This window comes from Eleutherodactylus coqui, chromosome 8, assembly GCF_035609145.1.
Source record: "Eleutherodactylus coqui strain aEleCoq1 chromosome 8, aEleCoq1.hap1, whole genome shotgun sequence".
In the NCBI taxonomy this organism is placed as follows: Eukaryota; Metazoa; Chordata; class Amphibia; order Anura; family Eleutherodactylidae; genus Eleutherodactylus; species Eleutherodactylus coqui.
In genome coordinates, this window is record NC_089844.1 from 86,636,566 (window position 1) to 86,657,077 (window position 20,512).

A 20,512-nucleotide genomic window follows, 5' to 3' on the forward strand; every position below is an offset into this window, starting at 1 on the left:
CCAGACTGATATTGATGACTTATCTTGCGACAAAATCATCAATATTATAGTGTCGGGAAACCCCTTTACAGAAATATTGAATACAAAAATAGGAGTTCTCCTACTGCTTCAGATGCATATTTTTGTCCATATGGGATAATTATAGTATTTGTAATAAAATTATGTATGACAGAACTTGTTCGAAGTCAACCACCTTTTGCCATGGATCCAATTTCAACCATCCCAGTTGAGCAACTATTACAACCATACTTTTTATCGTAGTGATACATATTGGTTATTCAAGTCAGACAGACTGGATCAAGCAAAGAGACAACCTCTCCATGACGTTCATATGCCATAATAGAGCATATGGAAAGGAGTGGTCTTCATGAGAACTCTCATTACAGTATGTTTTATTAGTCATTTCATTAGTAGCAGGGTTGATCTATTTTTTATCCTAGTTTGTGAGAGTCTACACGATTCCTTTTTACTTCCATGTATTTTGCAATCCAAGAAAGTAAGATAAAAACATAATTCCGACAAGTTCTACTTCTTAAATTATGAAAATGATGGATCTTAAACCGGATAAAACAGCTTAGAACTACAGAAAAGGGATATTTTTAGTAACTAAAACAGTTTAACCTTATTTTGGGTCACAGTTTGCTAAAAGTTTAGTTCAGCGAGAACCTGAACTTTGAATGGTTTGGCTCAGCCAAACTTGCTGAAAATAAGAGGAAAAGGAAAGACGAGGAAAAGAGTGAAAAATCTTTTTTCTTCCTCCTTTCTTCATTACTTTTGCCTTAAAAACAGCTCAAAAGCACCTAGATACACTACTAGGTGACCTAAGAGTGTTATACAGGGCTTTTATGGCTCTAGGCGTTCTACACCAGTGTTAGGGGAACTGGTGAAGTGCAGATTGAACTAATTTGGACCGAACTTAAAGGGGTTGTCTCGCGAAATCAAGTGGGGTTATACACTTCTGTATGGCCATATTAATGCACTTTGTAATATACATCGTGCATTAAATATGAGCCATACAGAAGTTATTCCCTTACCTGCTCCGTTGCTAGCGTCCCCGTCGCCATGGTTCCGTCTAATTTCGGTGTCTTCTTGCTTTTTTAGACGCGCTTGCGCAGATCTGTCTTCTCCCTTCGGCTCCGCTCGGCAGCATCAGCGTTTTGGCTCCGCCCCCTTGTACGCGGCATCACGTAGCTCCGCCCCCATCACGTGCCGATTCCAGCCAATCAGGAGGCTGGAACTGGCACACGTCATGGGGCGGAGCTACGTAATGATGCGTACAAGAGGGCGGAGCCAAAACGCCGATGCTGCCGAGCGGAGCCGAAGGGAGAAGACAGATCTGCGCAAGCGCGTCTAAAAAAGCAAGAAGACACCGAAATTAGACGGAACCATGGCGACGGGGACGCTAGCAACGGAGCAGGTAAGGGAATAACTTCTGTATGGCTCATATTTAATGCACGATGTATATTACAAAGTGCATTAATATGGCCATACAGAAGTGTATAACCCCACTTGATTTCGCGAGACCACCCCTTTAATCCAAAAAATTCAGCAAACCGGTCAAACCAATTTTCAAAAGTTTGCTTATCACTACATGTTACCTTGATCAACTAACAGCAATTATTCTCTGCATACTCATGGTCACCACTCTAATTAGTTTACACCAGGATGAGGTCTCAGCTGGCCACTTCAGTTTGCAGAATGATGGTCTCCCAACAGGTGAGGGTACCAAAAGTCTTTGGTGATAGCACCCCTTTCAAGAACATTTCTAGGTCCTCTTCCATATTTAGAAAGTTCTAGGAGTGACAACCAGTGGGGGTTGTAGTCTAATACAGGTTGTATACTGGTTCAAGTTTTAAAAAAAGTTGTCTTATTGTCTCATCTATAGGTCATGGTATCTGCGATTGCGGAGAGTGCAAGTGTCAAAGCGGTTGGACTGGACAATACTGCAACTGCACATCCAGTATTGACTCCTGCATCTCTGAAACTGGAACCTTATGTAGTGGGAGAGGTAGATGTGAATGTGGCAAATGCATCTGTAACAGCGCAGGCGTTTCTGGAGATACCTGTGAAAAGTGCCCGACTTGTGGCGACCCCTGCAGCTCACAAAGGTAAAGTGTCAGGGTTCATCCTCACCTTCAACGTTTGAGGATTACGTTGCGAATTACACGTCAAAATCCTCATTAAATCAACTCATTCAGCATCCAGTACAAGTCCAAAGAGTGCTTTATACCCCATTCACATGCAGTATAGAAAGGCACACAGAATTTTCTCCATGCGGCAGAAAGAAATCTCCTCCAAGAAGCACGAACACATTCACCCTCCTCGCAGATTCCGCACTGAAAAGCTGTGGATTAGCCCCATAAAATGTGGCTAAACCTCATGCGGATGCTCTGCAAATCGGCAGCACAAATCCAAATGTCAGCCTTGGAATTCTGTCATGGATCCTCTATTAAATGCCAGTCAGAATTGCCACAAGGAAATCCGTGATATGTAAATATCTATTTAGAAGAAAATTCCATCTATCTGTACTGTTCATATGTCCTGTCAAATAAAACCCTAAGGGCGGGTGCATGCTGGCAGATTTTATGCCAGTATTCATCCATATTTTTGTGCTGACTGCACATGGACCCATTCAATTCAATAGGTGTATACAGATGTGCGGTTTTTGGTTTTTTTTTAACATAGACTAATATGTATCAAAACAATTACAATATATCTTATTTTAATCTATGGGTGCAAAAAATGCAGCAAATTCCCACTAATGTATTTGCACTGCATATTATGCGTGTAAAATTTGTGCAGACAATATGCAGTAAATAGAGCCCATTGATTTCAATGAGTTCGGTCACACGTGCATTTTTTTGTATGTGCATTTCCGTCGCGCAAAAAAACCCAGCATGTCTTATTTTTGTGCATATTGCGCATCGAGAATAGCACATATTAAACTAATTAATTAAATTTAATTTCCCATTGAAATCAATGGGAGCATGCTTGCTTTTTTATATGCAGTAAAATACGCACACATAGTGTACAAAAACACAACGCCCATTGTACAAATATGCACACAAATACTCTTATGCTGACCTAACATCCGTGTTCACTGCTGTTTTGGGTTTTTTTGCGCACCCCATTTTCTGTGGTTTGTCACAAAAAAATGATATCACTTGGGTCTCCTTGCATTTTTTTGTGCTCGTGAAAAAGGAGGACCCATCATGGACATAAAAGACCAAAAAAACATACATAAAGAGCAAAAACACATGTAACGTGCACATATACACACAGAGGACACAGTGCGTATTTTAGAGACAGAAATTGCATGAATGAGCCCCAAGTGTCTGTATGGAAAATGTGACATCATACTCGCAGGAGTCCACCAGAACCTGTTTATTTGGCAGATTCCTCACCAGTGAGATTTAACTACGTGATTTATATTGGTGTATACTCTATTAGTAACCTGCCCATACAGAAGGATATTATCTGAAGTTCATCATAACTAAGACATCCTTGGCAGGGTAGATGCTTAGAATCTGGGACAGTCCTTGAATAATGATGGAGATATTAAATGTCAGACATTGAGGATTTGATGGCATAGTATATAATGGATGGCCATTTTATTATAGACATCATCTGAGTGTCAGGAGATTCAACTAGAACTGCAGCAATTTGTTGTTTCATAGATTCCACTGGGTGTCGAAATTGCAGGAATATCGGCCCCTGTGGACAGGACGCTTCTTGTAGTTGCTGCAAATGCAATGGAGGTGCTGACTAGAGATGAGCGAACCTACTCGTTTTGAGTAATTACTCGATCAAGCACCGCGATTTTCGAGTACTTCCATACTCGGGTGAAAAGATTCGGGGGGCGCCGAGGGGCGGGGGGAGGCGTGACGGAGTGGGGGGTAGCAGCGGGGAACAGGGGGGAGCCCTCTCTCTCTCCCTCTCCCCCCCCCACTCCCCGCTGCAACCCCCCACTCACCCACGGCGCCCCCCGAATCTTTTCGCCCGAGTACGTAAGTACTCGAAAAAAGGGGCGTGGCCGAGTACGCTCGCTCATCTCTAGTGCTGACATGTTCGATTCCGGCTGCTTGCACCAAATTCTGAACTCCCATGGCGCGGTGCAACAGAAATCTGGATTCATCTGAACAGGCAACATTTTTCCACTGCTCAGTGATCCAGTGTTATGCTCTTTTGCCCCCTGGATTCTCACCTTTCCATATCTCTTAGAAATGGTACTAGAACTGGTAGTCTCCCGTTATAGACCATACGTCTAAGGAACGACATGTTGTGTGTTCAGACATGTTAGTTGGAGCACCAGCATTGTACTTGGATGCAATTTGCTTCAAACTGTTTACCATCTTTTTGAAAGAACAATTCCTGACATCCTCCTCTGACCCCTTTCACTGACGAGCTATTTATAAGAGATCACCTTTTGCTGGATGTTTTTCCTCGATCACGCCAATCTCAGTAAACTCTCCACACTGCTACATAAGAAAACCCCTCAAAGTTGCCAGTTCATTAAATCTTGGCCCGGCTGGTCTAGTACCGGTGACCAGAAATTTGTTATGTGATTTTTTGCTGCACTTCAGGGTCACGTGGCTGATTTACATACAGGGAAGCTGCAATCGTGAAAGTGCCTCTAATAAAGTAGTCATTCCGGGTAGATGAATGCATCATAACAGAATGAGACTGGATTTATAGCATTGGGCTTTGACATTTGCTTACAACTATCAAGAAAGTACAAACCGTAGACTAAGGCCGCCTACCCACTAGTGATATGTTTTCTGGTGATGTGAGAGCGAGTGAAAAATGCACGATCATGAAACCAATGTTTTTTAATGGTTTCATACTCATTTGCGATTTTTCACTCAAGCCCCACAGCGCTAAAAATCTGTGATATCGCTAATTTTTTGCAATGTTGCAGGCGAAGGCAGCACCAGCCCCCTTGAAAACATAGGGAGTACATTGCGGACTTCTGCCACAGCTGTGACAAATATGGCAGGGGATTCCTTCATCCCCACCGGGAACGCGAGGGATGAAGGAATCCTCTGTCACAGCTGTGGCAGAAGTCTGCAATGCTATCCCATTGCTTTCCTTGGGGCCAGCGCTTCTATGGCCCCATTGAAAGCAATGGGTTGCAGGCAACCCCCGCAGCATTGATTTTTCAGGGAAGGGCTTGAAATATAAGCCCTTCCCTGAAAATCAGCCCTAGCTGTAAAAAGAAAGAAAAGTTTTACTCTACTAGAAGAGCTGTCCGGCTCTTCTCTCCGGCCCCAGCAGTCGTCTTCTGGAGGCCAGGTATTTAAAAATCCCCGCCCCCAGAAAGCAATGCCTCTGATTGGCTGAGCGCTATGACCAATTAGAGGCAGCACCCAGTCGTGACAGCTGAGCGCTTTCTGGAGCGATATCACAGATTTTTCTTAGCGCTGAGAGGCTTGAGTGAAAAATCGCAAGAGAGTATGAAACCACTGAAAATCATTGGTTTCATAATCATGCGTATTCACTCGCTCTTGCATCACAAAAAAACATATTGCTAGTGGGTAGGCGCCCTTAAAAGCGGCGTCACATGGGACAATGCATTTTTGTGCATGACTCAGCGCAACACTTGTGCTATGAACGAGTCTTTTTTGCACGCGCATTGGCGTATTTTACTGCACTTCGTGCTAGCAGGGCATGTTTTCTTGTGCACAGAACATAACTATGCCCCGATTTAAATGACTATGTAGACTCATGAGTTTTATATGTTTTTTTTCCCATGGAATTATGCAGCATATTGTGCATTTGCATATCCCCCATAGACTTCTATGGGGACTTTTGGTGTGCAAATGCACACAACAGTAGAACATGCTGCATTTTTTGCACACCCAAAAAAGCGAAATAAGAACGAATACATTGAAAATCAATGGGTTCTATTCTCTGTGGATTGCGTGCACAAATTCTACGCACGCAAATACGCCCGTGTGAAGCTGCCCTTAGCGCCCCCGAGCCTACAATTTGTTCAAGGACGACGGAAGCCACAGCTGAGCTTGGTATAAAATTATTTATGCACTTAGTATAACGACAGGAATGCACATGAAAGGTATAGAAATATCACCACTGTAGTGTGGTATGAACTGACAGTGGGGGTCTTGTCAGTGAGACCCCTCATATATTCCCAGTACTGTCCGATATACCAGATCTGCTCATGAATGTGTTGAGCTGAATGCCTCTGTGATGGATTCCGAGCCTCCAGGCAATGACAAGGGTAAGGTCACAAGTCAAGACGTGACATCGGAGTTCTAAAAAATGACTATGCATGAGGTTCCGGTATGAGCACTAAAGCACAATTCATTATACAGGAGTGTCTGACTTATGTAGCCTGCAAGACTGACTCAGAAACATATGGAAGGATGGAGAGAAATGCGAGACGAGGGGTTTTATCAAGTTATTTTTCAGGGCAGTGAATATTATCCGTTGGTGGATTGTGCGCAGCAGAACTTATGACGCTTGTATATTCACTCTTTTTATGGCGCTTGGTGACAGGCGGAGATAAATGAACTGTGTGTTACTTTTTGCAGGCCCTGTGTTGAATGCCATCTGTTTTCAGAAGAACAGCAACCTGGGGTATGTGCAGAGACTTGTAGCCTGATGGATGCTGCAGTCAGCAAGGAGGACGGATCCCGGAATCCAGAATGTAAGCCTATAATTGCATAGGATGAGAGTGTGAAAACAGCTCGCCAAAATAATTACATTGGATATTGTCTCAATTTGTTGAAAAATAGTTTTTTTATTACCCTATGTTATATGAAACTTATTTACCATGCAAAATATATGCAGGGCATCAGTGTAGGAAAAAAAAATCAAATGTACAGTACAATGTAAAAGTGTTAGGCAAGTGTGAAAAAATGCTGTAAAGTAGGAATGTCTTCAAAAATAGAAGTGCTAATAGTTTATTTTTTGACGATTAACAAAGGGCAAAAGTGACTGAACAAAGCTTAACAGCATAAATTCCTCTAGGTACACTTGCACACAGTTTTTGAAGGTACTCTGCAGGGAAGTTATTCCAAACATCTTGGAGAACTAAGCACAGATCTTCTGTGGCTGTACAGCCATAGTAACATAGTATGTGAGGTTGAAAAAATACATGTCCATCCAGTTCAGTCCATTACACCCCCCCCCACCCCCACCCCCCCACCCCCAATGTTGATTTAGAGGAAGGCAAAAAAAAAAAAAAAACTAAATCGGTAGAAGCCAATTTTCCCCATTTAAGAAAAAAAAATTCCGTCCCAACTCCAATCCGAATAATTTCCGGATCACCGACCCTTCTGAAGTAGTCAGTGACTATAATGTGTAATAATATTACACTCAAGACAGACATCCAGGCCCCTCTTGTGCTCTTCTATCGAGTTCACCATCACCACACCCTCAGGCAGAGAGTTCCATAGTCTCACTGCTCTTACAGTAAAGAACCCCCTTCTATGACGGTGTAGAAACCTTCTTTCCTCTAGACGTAGAGGTCGCCACCTTCTCACAATCCTGGGTGTAAATAGATCATGGAAGAGATCTCTATATTATACTCTGATATATTTATACATACTTATTAGGTCACTCCTCTGTTGTGGCCAAAACTTTTCAGACTGACACAAATTTTGGTCTTCACAAAGTTTTCGGCTTCACTTTTTATAGTGGCAATTTGCATGAAGTAGATTGTTATGAAGAGCGATCAGCTGTGTTGCAATAAATTGTAGAGTCTTCATTATGCCTTGCCATGAAAAAATGAACACACACTATAATGTCATTATATATATATATATATTATATACATATACACACACAGTCACACACTGCACTTTTTATCCATTTCTTATCTGTAAATTACACAAAATGTAACATTTTTAATTATCTTTCCTCTTTCCCATCTCCCCATATGGGATACTATCATACAGTTTAAAAATAGAGACATTCTATGCAGAGCCCAGTTATATTCTATTATATTCTTTGCCCAAAGATCAGTGCTACACATTGGCCAAATACAGTTTCTTAACCCCTTAAGGACCAAGTGTGGTAAATAAACAGGGCTTGACCCTGGACTTTAATTCCAGCTGTCACAATCCTGGGGTGTCCAGCAATCTGTGTCCCCTTTAGCAGCGGCAGCGGATACACCTCATGCATGACTGCCCTGGTTGCCCATAGCTCTATATTTTCATTTTATATATTATATTATATTATATATATATATATATATACATACATACATACACACATATATATATATATATATATATATATATATATATATATATACACACACACATATACATAAATATAATATGTATATATACATATATGCTCTTCTGTACGCACTAGTTATTTATTTGCTGAGCAAACATGAATCTGTAGCATTGCGGATGTAACAAGTATACTTGCATCTAGTGGTAATGTAGGTGAGCTTTTGCCCTCCTTCCATTTAGGATTTCATCAAGGTCCAGCTGCCACCAAACAGGGACTAGCGTGTTACAGAGCGATAAACTAACCATAAATAACTTTTTTCTTCAAGCGAGTCAAATTACACCGAGCCAACATTCCTTATTTTCTTAACTTAACTGATTCCAACTGTTGTGACAATGTATGCCAAGCCATGCATAGTAAGAGGCCGCCTCGGGGTATCACAATGCTTCCATAGAAGAATTTCTGTCTGTGCTGCAGAGTCTTCAGGTGACTCAAAAGTAATGGAGAACCGTTTCCATTAAACAAAAATGAGGCCATTATGTGCCTCTGGCTCTTTACGAGGCCCACAGTCCAGGTCCTGTGATTGGGGAAGCCATTTTCTCACCGTTGAGTACATTACATGGTCAATGGTGACTGACATGTGCTAGATACACTTCGACAAGAATAATCTAAGTCGGGCTCAGATTCCTCCCTCTAACCCGAGGAAAAAAAAAAAAAAAAGAAAAATATTGAACGTTCTCTGGCAATTTCATCTATGGACTTCTGTCTCAACCATTGGTGAGCGCGGCGTGACATGACAATCCATCAAGGCCGTTGTTTTGATGTCATGCATTTTATTTGTCCTGTCTTTTTCTCTTCCCTTCAGATTTCTCAGAGGATAAATCTATTTTCTGCACCATGCAAGGTGAAAATGAATGTACTATTACATTTAGGATGGCGATGGATGAGGAGGGAAAGAAAGTCATTTATAACATACGCCAAAACGGTAGGCATTTAATATCGTCTGTCAGGGATTCTAATGTAAGGAGGGAAAATGTGACAAATGATTGCTGCCTAACAAAATAGTTGGCGAATCACAATATGAGCATTTAACGCATAGATCTTGTCTCATTTGCTGCCGACATGAAGAACAGAAATGGGTTTTGTCCATTTATTCATTAACAAGTGCATGTAGATATACATCACAGGAGAAAAGTCGGGAAATATCAGAAAGACATCAGCGTAGCGGCCATCCTCGTCCATACACTAAAGCCTCTTATGTAGGGCTCATGTACATAACTCTATAATGTGGCCGGCCTTAGCTAAATGCCACTGCTGCAATCACAGAGGGTGCCAACCACCAGCTTGTAGGGGGCACCAGGCAGATGCAGGCTGGGGGTAATGACCGTCCTTAGGTCCACCTGCACTGATCATCAGCTTCCTCCTTACAGATGCATGCTGGGGGTAATGACTACCCTTAGATCCGCCTGCACTGATCATCATCTTCCTCAATGCAGCATCTGGAGAAACTACATGAATCATCCTATTCCTCGCTCTATCTCCTCCCTTCTGATGTTCTGAGGCATCACTATCGGCCCATCAACACCCCCACAACACAATCACTTGATTTTTGCTACTGTATTCATATTTCAAGCTTGGTTTAGGGGCTGTATTTATGTCATGAGCTTGGCTCTGGTACTGTATGTATTCAGCGAGTTGATCTGGTACTGTGCTTATTATCTTGGTTCTAGTACAGCTATCTTTCTGCAGAAGCAGAATACAGACTGACTGCTTTACACTACCATATATACAGATTTTCTTCTTTGGATTCTGCACAGGGTGCCATCTAACATAAGGCCAGCACTGACTGGTACGGCTCCAATGGTGTGGATCTGTAATACGGTGGTAACGTTATCCGATAGGGTTTGGGCAAGTTCATATGACATTGTATGTGTGCACAGAAGTGTTTCTTCCATGCTCATGTGCATATACCTTCCATATAGCAGAGCTTATAGCCCCCTTTTGTAGCTGCAATCCCCATGACCAGCACCCAGTACACGCACCACTAAGCATTTAACACAGCTCTAACTTTACTAGGTAGGACATATGCATGCGGTAATTTATCCTATCAGTTGCCACATAACCCACACAGGGCATGGGATTTCCATAAGAGATTTGCCACAGACCCGCATGAGGATTACCCAATACGGGTTCCATGCAGAATCAGCATTGAGAAGTGACATTTCCAATCCATGCACGGAAAAGTCCACAGTGTACAAATTATGCTGCGGTTTCCCAATCCAATGAACAGTACATGGATTTGCCGCAAAATCCAGGCGGACTTGGTGCAGACTTCACAAACACCACATCAGATTCTGCCACATAAACAATGCCATGAACACTATAAATTATATTTGTATACTGTATCCGAACAGAGCCCTACAGATGCAAACACCCTTACGTTTTCGAGAATGGGTTAAGGGTGGTTTCACATCTGCGTCGGAGCCTCCAACCGGAGGTTTCTTCGCAGATCCACCTGCAAATACCGGGGGGAAAAAGCGCTTCATGCAACGCTTTTTCTTCCATCCCAAAACATGGCAGCTGGGCGTTGATTACGGCTAGCATGGATTGCAATCGGTAGGACAGGGAACATGTTATCAGGCGGAGTACAGAAGGGTTTGGTTTAGGGGATATGGTATGCCTCCCTGAAGAGGTGCATTTTTAGAGCATGCCTGACATTTTGTGTGTCTGGGATTGTCCGGATGGTTTTGGGTAGTGCGTTCCACAGGACTGGAGCTGCTCTGGAGAAGTTGTGGAGGCAGATATGAGAGGTTCGAATTTAGGGGGCACTTAATCTGATTTCTTTGGTGGAGCAGAGGGCGTGGGCTGGGTGGTGGAATGAGATAAGGGAATCTATGTGGATGAGAGTGGCGAGTCTGAATTGAATTCTGTATTTGATGGGCAAATGACCAGACTCAGTATTCTGGCCATGTAGTGTGAGCAGAGTCGCTAGAAAAATCTATAATGCTTGGACAGATCAGTAGCAATAGAAAGCCCGGCCACCAAACAACTCGGTGCCTTGATACTGTCAAAGCTGATACTGGCATGGATATCACACAACTAACAGAAGCAGTGCAAAACTAAAAAACATGGAGGGAGCTTGTCTTTAGGGTCGCCGAGGGTCGGGAATGACTAAACGGCTAACAACAATTTGACGGGCAGCCAGTGCAAGGACTGGCACAGGGCAGAGGTGTCTGAGTAGCGGCTGGACGGGAAGATGACCCTGGTTGCCGCATTCAGGATGGATTGGAGAGGGGAGAGTCTGGTGCAGGAGAGGCCGATCAGCAGTAAGTTGCAATAAACTGAGTCTAGAATAGATGAGGGCAACAGTGAGCGGTTTTAGCACATGCATGGTGAGAAAGGGGCGGATTCTTGTGATGTTCTTGAGGTGCAGCTGAGACGTTCGGGCAAGAGATTGGATGTACGGGATAAAGTAGAGATTGGGGTAAAATATAACCGTAAGACAGCGGGCATGCAGGGAATTATGGTGCCACACACTGAGATGGAGATGTCAGGATGACTTCGGTTGGTAGAGGGTAGAAACGCCAGTAGGTCAGGCTTTGAGAGGTTATAGTATTAGAGACAGCGGACAGACAGTCGGTGGCGTTCTGGAGGAATGTTGCTATGATGTCACGGGAAGAGGTGTATAACTGGGTGTCATCAGCATATAGATGGTACTAATCACCTTCTTATCCTGGGAGAGAATTATATCCAGCATCTGAATGGTCACTTTAAATGTGTTTTTTTTTTTGTTTATGGAAGAATATGGTCACAGATGGCATCTGTTGGACCTATCCAAAATGTCCACATGCCTCTTGCGCCGTACATCTTGAGATGTGTCAGATTTACAGACAAGTTAAGAAAGGACACATCTGTATGCTGGAATTTTACATTGATGGTCTTGGCCAACAGCACTTATTGTTGCTGGTATTTCAGCTCAGCCCATTCAAATGAACTGAGCTAAGTGGAGCTTTTCCTTCAGTACCAGACACAGCCACAAGGGTAAGGATGCGCTATGATGGACACTATGACACTTCATCCTATTGATCAGTGGAGGTTCCAGGACCTGGACCCCAACCTATCATACAACAATGGCCTGCGCCAAGAAAAGGCCAACCATGTAAAATCTTGGAAAAATCCTTTCAATTAAATCTGTCAAGAAGATACAATGCCAGTCTGTGCGGACACACAGTTTCCCATAATGACAACTAGTTGGGCTGTGAAGCAGTTTTAATGAAGGTCAATAGACATTATCTGAAACCACATGATCACCACTTATAACTACTTCCATCATGACAATGTATTCGTTACAGTGACATTACGCCTGCAAGTTAAATGCGATGTCAGTTATATCACTAATCACTCCACTAAAGGAATATTTGGATTCCCTTCCTCTATGACATGTCCTTTAAATCTATTTTAGTCTTTTGCAATAAGTTCCTTCATCATGATCATCAGTAAGACCACCCATGTTGTTAACGCTACATATCACATAACCGTCCCCCTGCACGTGTCCATATCCTACAGCCCTAAGACGACATTCCCAACTCATATGATCCCATAATTCCTATTGCTGTCTGTGACTTAGTTGTGAACACATTTGATGCTAATCGGGCACCTCGCTCTACCAGCATTTGTCTCGGGAAGCACTTTGAAATGTATTTCTGTAAATCTCAATCCTATCCTGGTATTGTTTGACACAAAATCCCACGAGAAATCATCAGTCTGTTCATTTGTCAGCATTCCCCAGCTGTCTTTTAAAGCGAAGGTGTCATATGGTGCATTGATCAATTCCTACATCTCCGAAATGAGACCCTTTGAGCTTAAGGAATGTCGCGCAACCATTTCGATATCCCTGTAGAATGACGCCAGCCATCAAACAGCGATTTTTCTCAACACCGCTTCTAAGAGTTGCTTATTATATTCGAGTTATGCTTCCCAATGGAGCCCTCCCGCCGCGTTTTATCTAAATTACTGTTGAAAAGCAAAATGGATCGGAAATGAATCAATGCGTTTTATTCTTAAAAGGACATTAAACATGAAAAGTGCAATTCCTGTTACATCTCCGGGATAATAATCACTGCTATGCTCCAAATTCCATAGTACTATTTTAAACAATAGCCAATGATTGTGCATCCAATATGGAGTCTGCAGAATTTTATTTATGTAATTCCATTCATATTTTTTTGTTTGGTCCTTTTATGTAACATATAAGATAAGACATTTGCTTGCAATTTGTGTCCTGTACTGGATATGTACTAAAGAAAGTTACTAAATAACCATTTCTAGATTAAATATGGCTCAGCTGGTGACTAGTGACATCTAGTGTTCATTTTAGGAATAACCCTAGAAGAACTCGCTCAGGACAATCCGTGCCTTATACCCCCATTTTCCTAAAAATAAGCCCCAGCATGATTTTTCAGAGTTTTCAGGGAGGGTTGAAATATAAGCCCTATCCTGAAAATAAGCTCTAGTTATAATTCATTTTTAAAAAGTCAATAGAACTGCATTATGTGCCTAAAAAGGTCACAAAAACGCAATTGCTGCATTTTTACAGCGCTTTTCACGCAGGTCAGCTGAGTCACTTACCCAGCAGACTCGGTCTAGATCCTTCCCGCTGCTCTGCAGAGCTTTGGTGCGGTTCCTGCAGTCCTCGGCTTCCCACTCAGGATCAGTTCCTGGTTACAGGAATCATAAATCCTGCCTCCACAAAGCCATGGCTGTGATTGGTTCTTCAAGCGCTGCATTGATTGGCTCAGTGGCTCAGCCAATGAATGTAGCGCACAAAGAACCAATCAAAGCCATCGCTTCGTGGAGGCAGGATTTATGATTCCAGTAACCAGGAAGTGATCCTGTGTGGGCGACTGAGGGCTTTATTGATTGGCTGAGTGGCTCACCCAATGAATGTAGCACTCAAATAACCAATCACAGCCATCGCTTCATGGATGCAGAATTTATGATTCCCGTAACCAGAAAGTGATCCTGTGAGGGCTTTATTGGTATTTAAACTGCTCAAAATACAATGTAAAAACAGCAACAACGGTGATGGTTTGAGCAATAATAAGAGTTGGAAGTGGCGGGCTCTCACACACAGATCAGGTAGTCCTACTGTTGTTAAAGAAGTCTCCAGAAAATAAGCCCTAGCGCATCTTTTGGAGCAAATAATATAAGACCCTATTTCATTTTTGGGGAAACAGGGCATCAGTGCTCCTTAACTAGAGGCTCAGGAGCTATATGTGGCTCTCCATGCGAGTCCCGAGTTCTGACTGTGTGCTGGCAGTTGACATTATTGCAGATACGTTGTAACCGCCAATTTGGATGGTATAGTACTAGTGTCACACAAGTATTTATCAGCAAATATTTGCAGTTTCACAATTTCCTGTTTCTCCACAAAAAGAAAAAATAGTCTGGACTGGCTTCCTAACTGGCTAACATAGTAACAAACTTTTGTTCTACTGGCCAGCAATGTATCAATCTTTTTTCCTTTCTAAGAGCAGTAACATTTGGTTTCTCCACATTTACACTAGGGCTACATGGTGGCTTTGGTGATAACACACATTACACAGCCAAATATTGCGCTATATACCGTAATCAAAAGCGAACGTGGTTGCTGCAAACCAATCACAAATAATCCATCAGGTCTGGGGTTCTTGCAATTACAGAGAGCTTGCAACCACATTGACATAGTTGGAAATTTGGCTGCACCATGTAGCCTCAAAATTTCTCTCCACTTTTGCGTTGCATGTGGCTCTCGACCATTGCCTCAAGTAGAATATGGCTCACAGGCTACAAAAGCTCGGCACACCTTGCTGTGTATCCTATTAGGGCATGTGGACATCATAAAGCACTTTTCTCTCCAGCTCTTCTTCCTATCAGTGTGGCTCTTGCTCTAAAAAACTCAGCTCATCCAGATATTACCTGGACATTAGGATAATATTGGGATAAAGATAATCCTTCATGGGGACTACATCTGGACAGGTGTCCACATTCCTTGGAAAACCCATTTTAGGGTTCATTCACATCAGCGTCATAGTCTCCATACGGAAACCCCATTGCTGATTTCTGCTAAAAAAGGATGAAACAGCACTGCATGCAAAATGCCAGACAGATGGAAACCAAACAGACCCTATTGTAGCCATTGGGTCCGTTTAGCGCCAGTTTGGTCAGATGGCGGTTCTGCCATTTTCCTGCTACCCAAACCGACCAAGAAAACAGAACCCCCCATTGTGAACGAGCGTTAATATTTCAACACAGCAATCCAGTACGCTGTTCTATACTGAAGAGGAACCATAACTCTGAAATGGCTGTCTACAGATGTGTCCTTAGTTTGCCTGTTATCCATATTTAGATTTCACGGTTCTTTAACCCCTTAGTGACAGGTCAATTTTGCGCCTCAAAAGGGCCACTCTGGCGAAAATACATTTTTTCATCCCTGCCCCCAAACCTGATTGCCCATCACACTCTGCAGGTATTCCCTGTACGTTGCAGTTACCTCCATGCAGAGCAGCCTCCTGTCTGATGCTTATCAGGCACTAACCTGATGCTGAGATTTCTCCCTACTTTTTTTTCCCTCTATACAGTGCTAGCAATCCCAAGATGCATCAGCACAACAATATATGAACAGGTGGAGTCTGCACCATTCATGTCTGCAGGGAAAACACTGTAATCTATATTCATCTAAATAAGCTAAAGACCAAAACTATATCGTCCGGGGGATGAGCTGTGATGATCTCTATTATAACTGTGTGACAGGAGTCTATAAACATCAGTAACTCCAATAGGAATTTGATGGATATTGAATTGCTGTGTAGTCATCTATAGGTGGCAATACTTTCTGGTTGCAACCTAAGGCCCCTGGGCCCAGGTGCAACCGCATCGACTGCATCCCCTATAGTTACACCCCTACCCTAAGGCATGTCCAGATGGTACGGTGCCCACCCTGAATCCTCTTGTTGGTGTTCATTGAATTCCTTTGCCACGCTCTGCGTCCTCAGGGACCTACACTTGGCATAACATATTGGATTAGTTTTGCCCAAAGTGTTCCTTTCAGCATTATACAATCATAGCTCAGAAATCCATTTCCAATTTTTGGAAATCAAAAACAGAGACAAGTTGTGGATCAAACACAAGCCGCCATGAAAAATGTACACACCCTATTTTGCAATTGCTCACTGTCCCCCTACCCACCACCACTTCTGCTGCTGGTTTACACCCTTACATTCCACCATCTTGATATAGGTTGCACAAGGGGGATTTCCATTACTTTGGGGGAAGTTCTCCTTCTCTTGTTTGTGTTCATTACGGTACTTGTGGAATATAAGGTAGAGACCTGTGCAAGTTCATGCCACCCGTCAGGACAAGGAATAGACACATCCATGATAGACAGTATCTGACATTTCATATTTACAAGGTCACAGACTAGTTTAAGGGTGAGGAGGCATTTTCCATTACATCTTATGTGTTAATTGAATCAGATTATAAGTGACATCATCCGGCTCCAGTGAATCACCATGCCATGCTTATAATAAGCTTTTTGCAATTATCACTCCCATGAATAGCCTTTGATATAAGACGGAGATCTTCTTGCAGCCGGAGGGTGACTTATGGGTGAGCTGGAAACCCCTAAGAGGTTATTACTGGGATTTCCCTATTCACACCAGCAGAGCTGACCCAATTATTGCTGCCAACGAGAGTGCTGAGCGCTGATCAATGGCTGAGTCACAAAGTCACTGAGTAATGAGATGTGGACAGAGGTTGGGCTGAGGTCTCTATGCGGCTCAGCAGAAGAAAGATGCTGATGAGGAAAAAGATAGAGGGGGAACTCTGGCTGTACACATACAAGTATCTGACCAATATCAATCTAAATTAATGAGCGTCGGATCATTTAATTTTGTGTCTTTTTTAGATTGCCCATCTCCTCCGAACATCCCCATGATCCTTGTGGGAGTCTCCATCGCTATTGCACTCATTGGTATAGTTTTGCTGTGTATATGGAAATTGTTGGTGTCGTATCACGATCGTAATGAAGTTGCTAAATTTGAAGCAGAAAGGGCAAAAGCCAACTGGCAGGTATGTATAGAGATGTAATAACCCTTATTATATACTGGATAGAGCTAGAGTATTACATTAGTTACAATGTCAGCAATGGGGTCCCATTATATAGTGTCAGAGATAGCACCACTATAAATTGATAGCTACAACCAAAGCCACTAAGTATACGGTGACTTCTCAGCACCCCCATATACAGTGACAGCCAAGTATAGTGGTTTCCACCTACCTCCATATACAGTGATAGACCCAATATACAGAGTAACACAATGCTTTCATGTACTCTATGTGGGTAGGTACACGGTCACCAGAGCCCGGAATCCACATGGTTAATAGGTCAAGAAATAAGTCTTCTTAGAACATCCGGTGCTACAGAAAGAAAATCTTTATTCCTCCCTCATACAATGTATTGACCACAATGGTCTTTGCCACACATATATAAGGTAGCATGTATATACATTGTTTCCTTTGCACCTGAGATGCAGTCAAAGACCCAAATGCAAAAACAGCTACATGCCTGTATATACTGTACAGTGATCTCACTCCCGGGATAAGATTGCAGGGTGCCATTAGAGGGCAGCCATGTACTTCTGCCTATTGATACATGCCTGTGGCATGTCTTAAGGGGAACCTGTCAGCATTTTCTACCCTACTAAACTACAAGAGCAGACCATAACAATTTCCATGAATAACTGTTTCATTTTGAGAGCATACCTTTGCGAAACATCTTCAAATCCCCCATGCCGTATGCCAATATCCGTTGCCCGGTCCTGTGGGCAGATTCGGACCGTCTTTTCCGGACAGAGTTTTTTTTGTAATAAGCCTGCCCACCTCAGCTGCTGACTACCCACATCATTCTCAGAGAACTTTGATTTCTCACATATGTGCTACAAGTTTGCAGATTGGCGCACGCACAGATGATATATCCCTTTGTGGGCAGATTCATTGTTACATCTGCGCATGCAACGGTCCACAACCTTGTAGTGCTTGCGTGGGGAATCAAAGTGCTCTATAGAGTCCGTATCCGAGGTGAGCGGGCCGGAAGAGACGGTCCAGGGCTGCCCACCGGACATTAGCAGGCAGCATGGAGATTTTACAAGATGTTTTACAAAGTTTTTGGTGTAGCTCCCCTTTCCATGCAGAATCTTTTATGATGCAACTTTTTTCTTTTAGGAGGTAACCAACCCGCTGTTCAGAGGTTCTACCACTACATTTAAAAATGTCACCTACAGACAGACAAACAACGGGGCGCCGTGACATCATCTCCACCCACTCACGCACTTCAAGGCTTAAGACTGTATTTATGTGAGAGGGACTACCGAGAACCATAGTGTTACACTGGCATTACAGACGTCTCAAAACGTAGATTCGAGCTGCTGCCTCTCACCTGTGGCTCTCCAGCCTCCTCATGTCAGGACATGCTGGGACTTGTAGAGCTACAGGTTGGGGATCACCCAAGTTATAGCATGTTAGACACAATATAATTGTGTTTTCTTATAGGATGCCCTCTGCAGAGCTGCTTCTTTAGGGCGCCCACCCACTGGCGTTTTTTTTCCCTGCGAAATTCGCAGCATTTTTTTCTCTGCAGGGGTCTATGGGACTTGTAATGTTTAAATCGCGATCGCGCAAAATCGCAATTTCGCGGTAAATTGCGATTTTGCGCGATCGCGATTTTAACATTACAAGTCCCATAGACCCCTGCAGAGAAAAAAATGCTGCGAATTTCGCAGGGAAAAAAAACGCCAGTGGGTGGGCGCCCTTAGACTGTACAGACTTTTGATAACATTTGGCTCTGAGCATACTGCCCTTGGAGGTTGGTGGGATCCTCCATCAGCAGTTTTATCACATATGACAGAAGGAATGGCTAATCTTGCCATCATATCAATGGAAACCATTACGGTAATCCTAATAAATCTCGTTACTAATATTATAGATGGAAGCCACAACACAAGTGTAAACATAGTCAGAGCTGTATTTACCCCATGACACCGGAGGTCCAGTACCTTGGGCGACTTCTTTTAAAGGGGGCAGCTGTAGTCTAGCTAATCCTCTCCACTCCAGCATGCCTCTGAGTAACAAAGGAGCCTAGGAGGTTAGGGGAGGATTGCAGGTGCATAGACTGCCTTCTGTACGCCCCTGCAGCAGTACCGTGAGGTTTACAGAAGAAGCGATTGCAGCTATAAGGTACAGAGTGTCTCTGAGCGCCATCATAAGAACTCCCATCCCCACTCCACTCCCCTGCTGCTGCGTCAGCAGTTTTGCTAGGGAATCTATTGGGGAGAAGGGTAAAACCAAAAAAATGGTGAAAAATATAAAAATGACAGTAAGGATGCCACAAAGGGGGCCAGCATTACTTGGGGAGGGGCATAGAGGGATCACAGATAGGGAGAGTTCACACAGCGCATTCCGTTTGGGGTCTGTGACAGATGCAGGAAACAGCACTGAGATGGAACCCCGAACGGTGCCGTTACTTGTACTGTGAAAAGGACATCAGTTTGATGTACATTTTACAAGGGTATCACTTCATTCTGTTTTATTTGCAGTACAGAATGGCACAGTTGGCTAAATTAGCAGAAACCTTGTACAACAGACACCAAAAGTGTGTGCGTCCGTTTCACTGTACAAGTGAATGACTGTTCATTTCCATTCGGGGGTTCCCATCTCAACTCTGTTTTCTTCAGTCATTAAAGACCCCAAATGACATCAGACAATGTACGAAATAACTCTATGTGAACGCTCCCTTACTTGGGGAGGGGTCAGGTGTGCAGATGAACCAGCATTACTTTGGGAAGAGGGATCAAGGGCACAGAGGGATAACTCTTAGGCTCTGTTCACACTAGCGTTAGGGCTTTCTATCTCTCCCTTTTTTGAAGCAGGGGAATGGAAATAAATGTTTCCATTTTTTCCCAATTGATTTCAATGGGTTTAAAAAAAAAGATACAGAAAGGTTTCGGTTTGCTTCTGTCCCGTTGAGTTTCTTATTTTTTTTATGGAACAAATTGTGCTGCATTATTTAGTAACTGTATAGTGATGTTCACAGAATGGTTGTATTATTTAATCACAGTATGGCAGTATTAGCAGTCATGGTATGGTGGTCTCATTGAGCCCCAGTCTTTAACTCCTTAAGGATCTAGCACCGTACATTTATAGTACTAAGATCTGGACTTGAATCCTGCTGGTGGTAAAAATATAGTGCGGGATTAAAGTTCCTGCAATCTAGCAG

At 43.0% G+C, this 20,512-nt stretch overlaps 1 protein-coding gene across 1 annotated transcript in view; it reads left to right on the forward strand.

Moving 5' to 3' along the window:
* The window catches only part of ITGB6 (integrin subunit beta 6), a 79,165-nt gene extending 60,290 nt beyond the window's left edge, over window positions 1–18,875 (forward strand). The window contains exons 12-16 of the mRNA XM_066575954.1: window positions 1,886–2,108; window positions 6,552–6,667; window positions 9,068–9,187; window positions 17,147–17,310; window positions 18,463–18,875. Of these exons, the coding sequence (XP_066432051.1) occupies window positions 1,886–2,108; window positions 6,552–6,667; window positions 9,068–9,187; window positions 17,147–17,310; window positions 18,463–18,546 (707 nt within the window). The 3' untranslated portion in view covers window positions 18,547–18,875. The remainder of the gene's footprint in view (window positions 1–1,885; window positions 2,109–6,551; window positions 6,668–9,067; window positions 9,188–17,146; window positions 17,311–18,462) is intronic.
* Window positions 18,876–20,512: the final 1,637 nt, after the last annotated feature.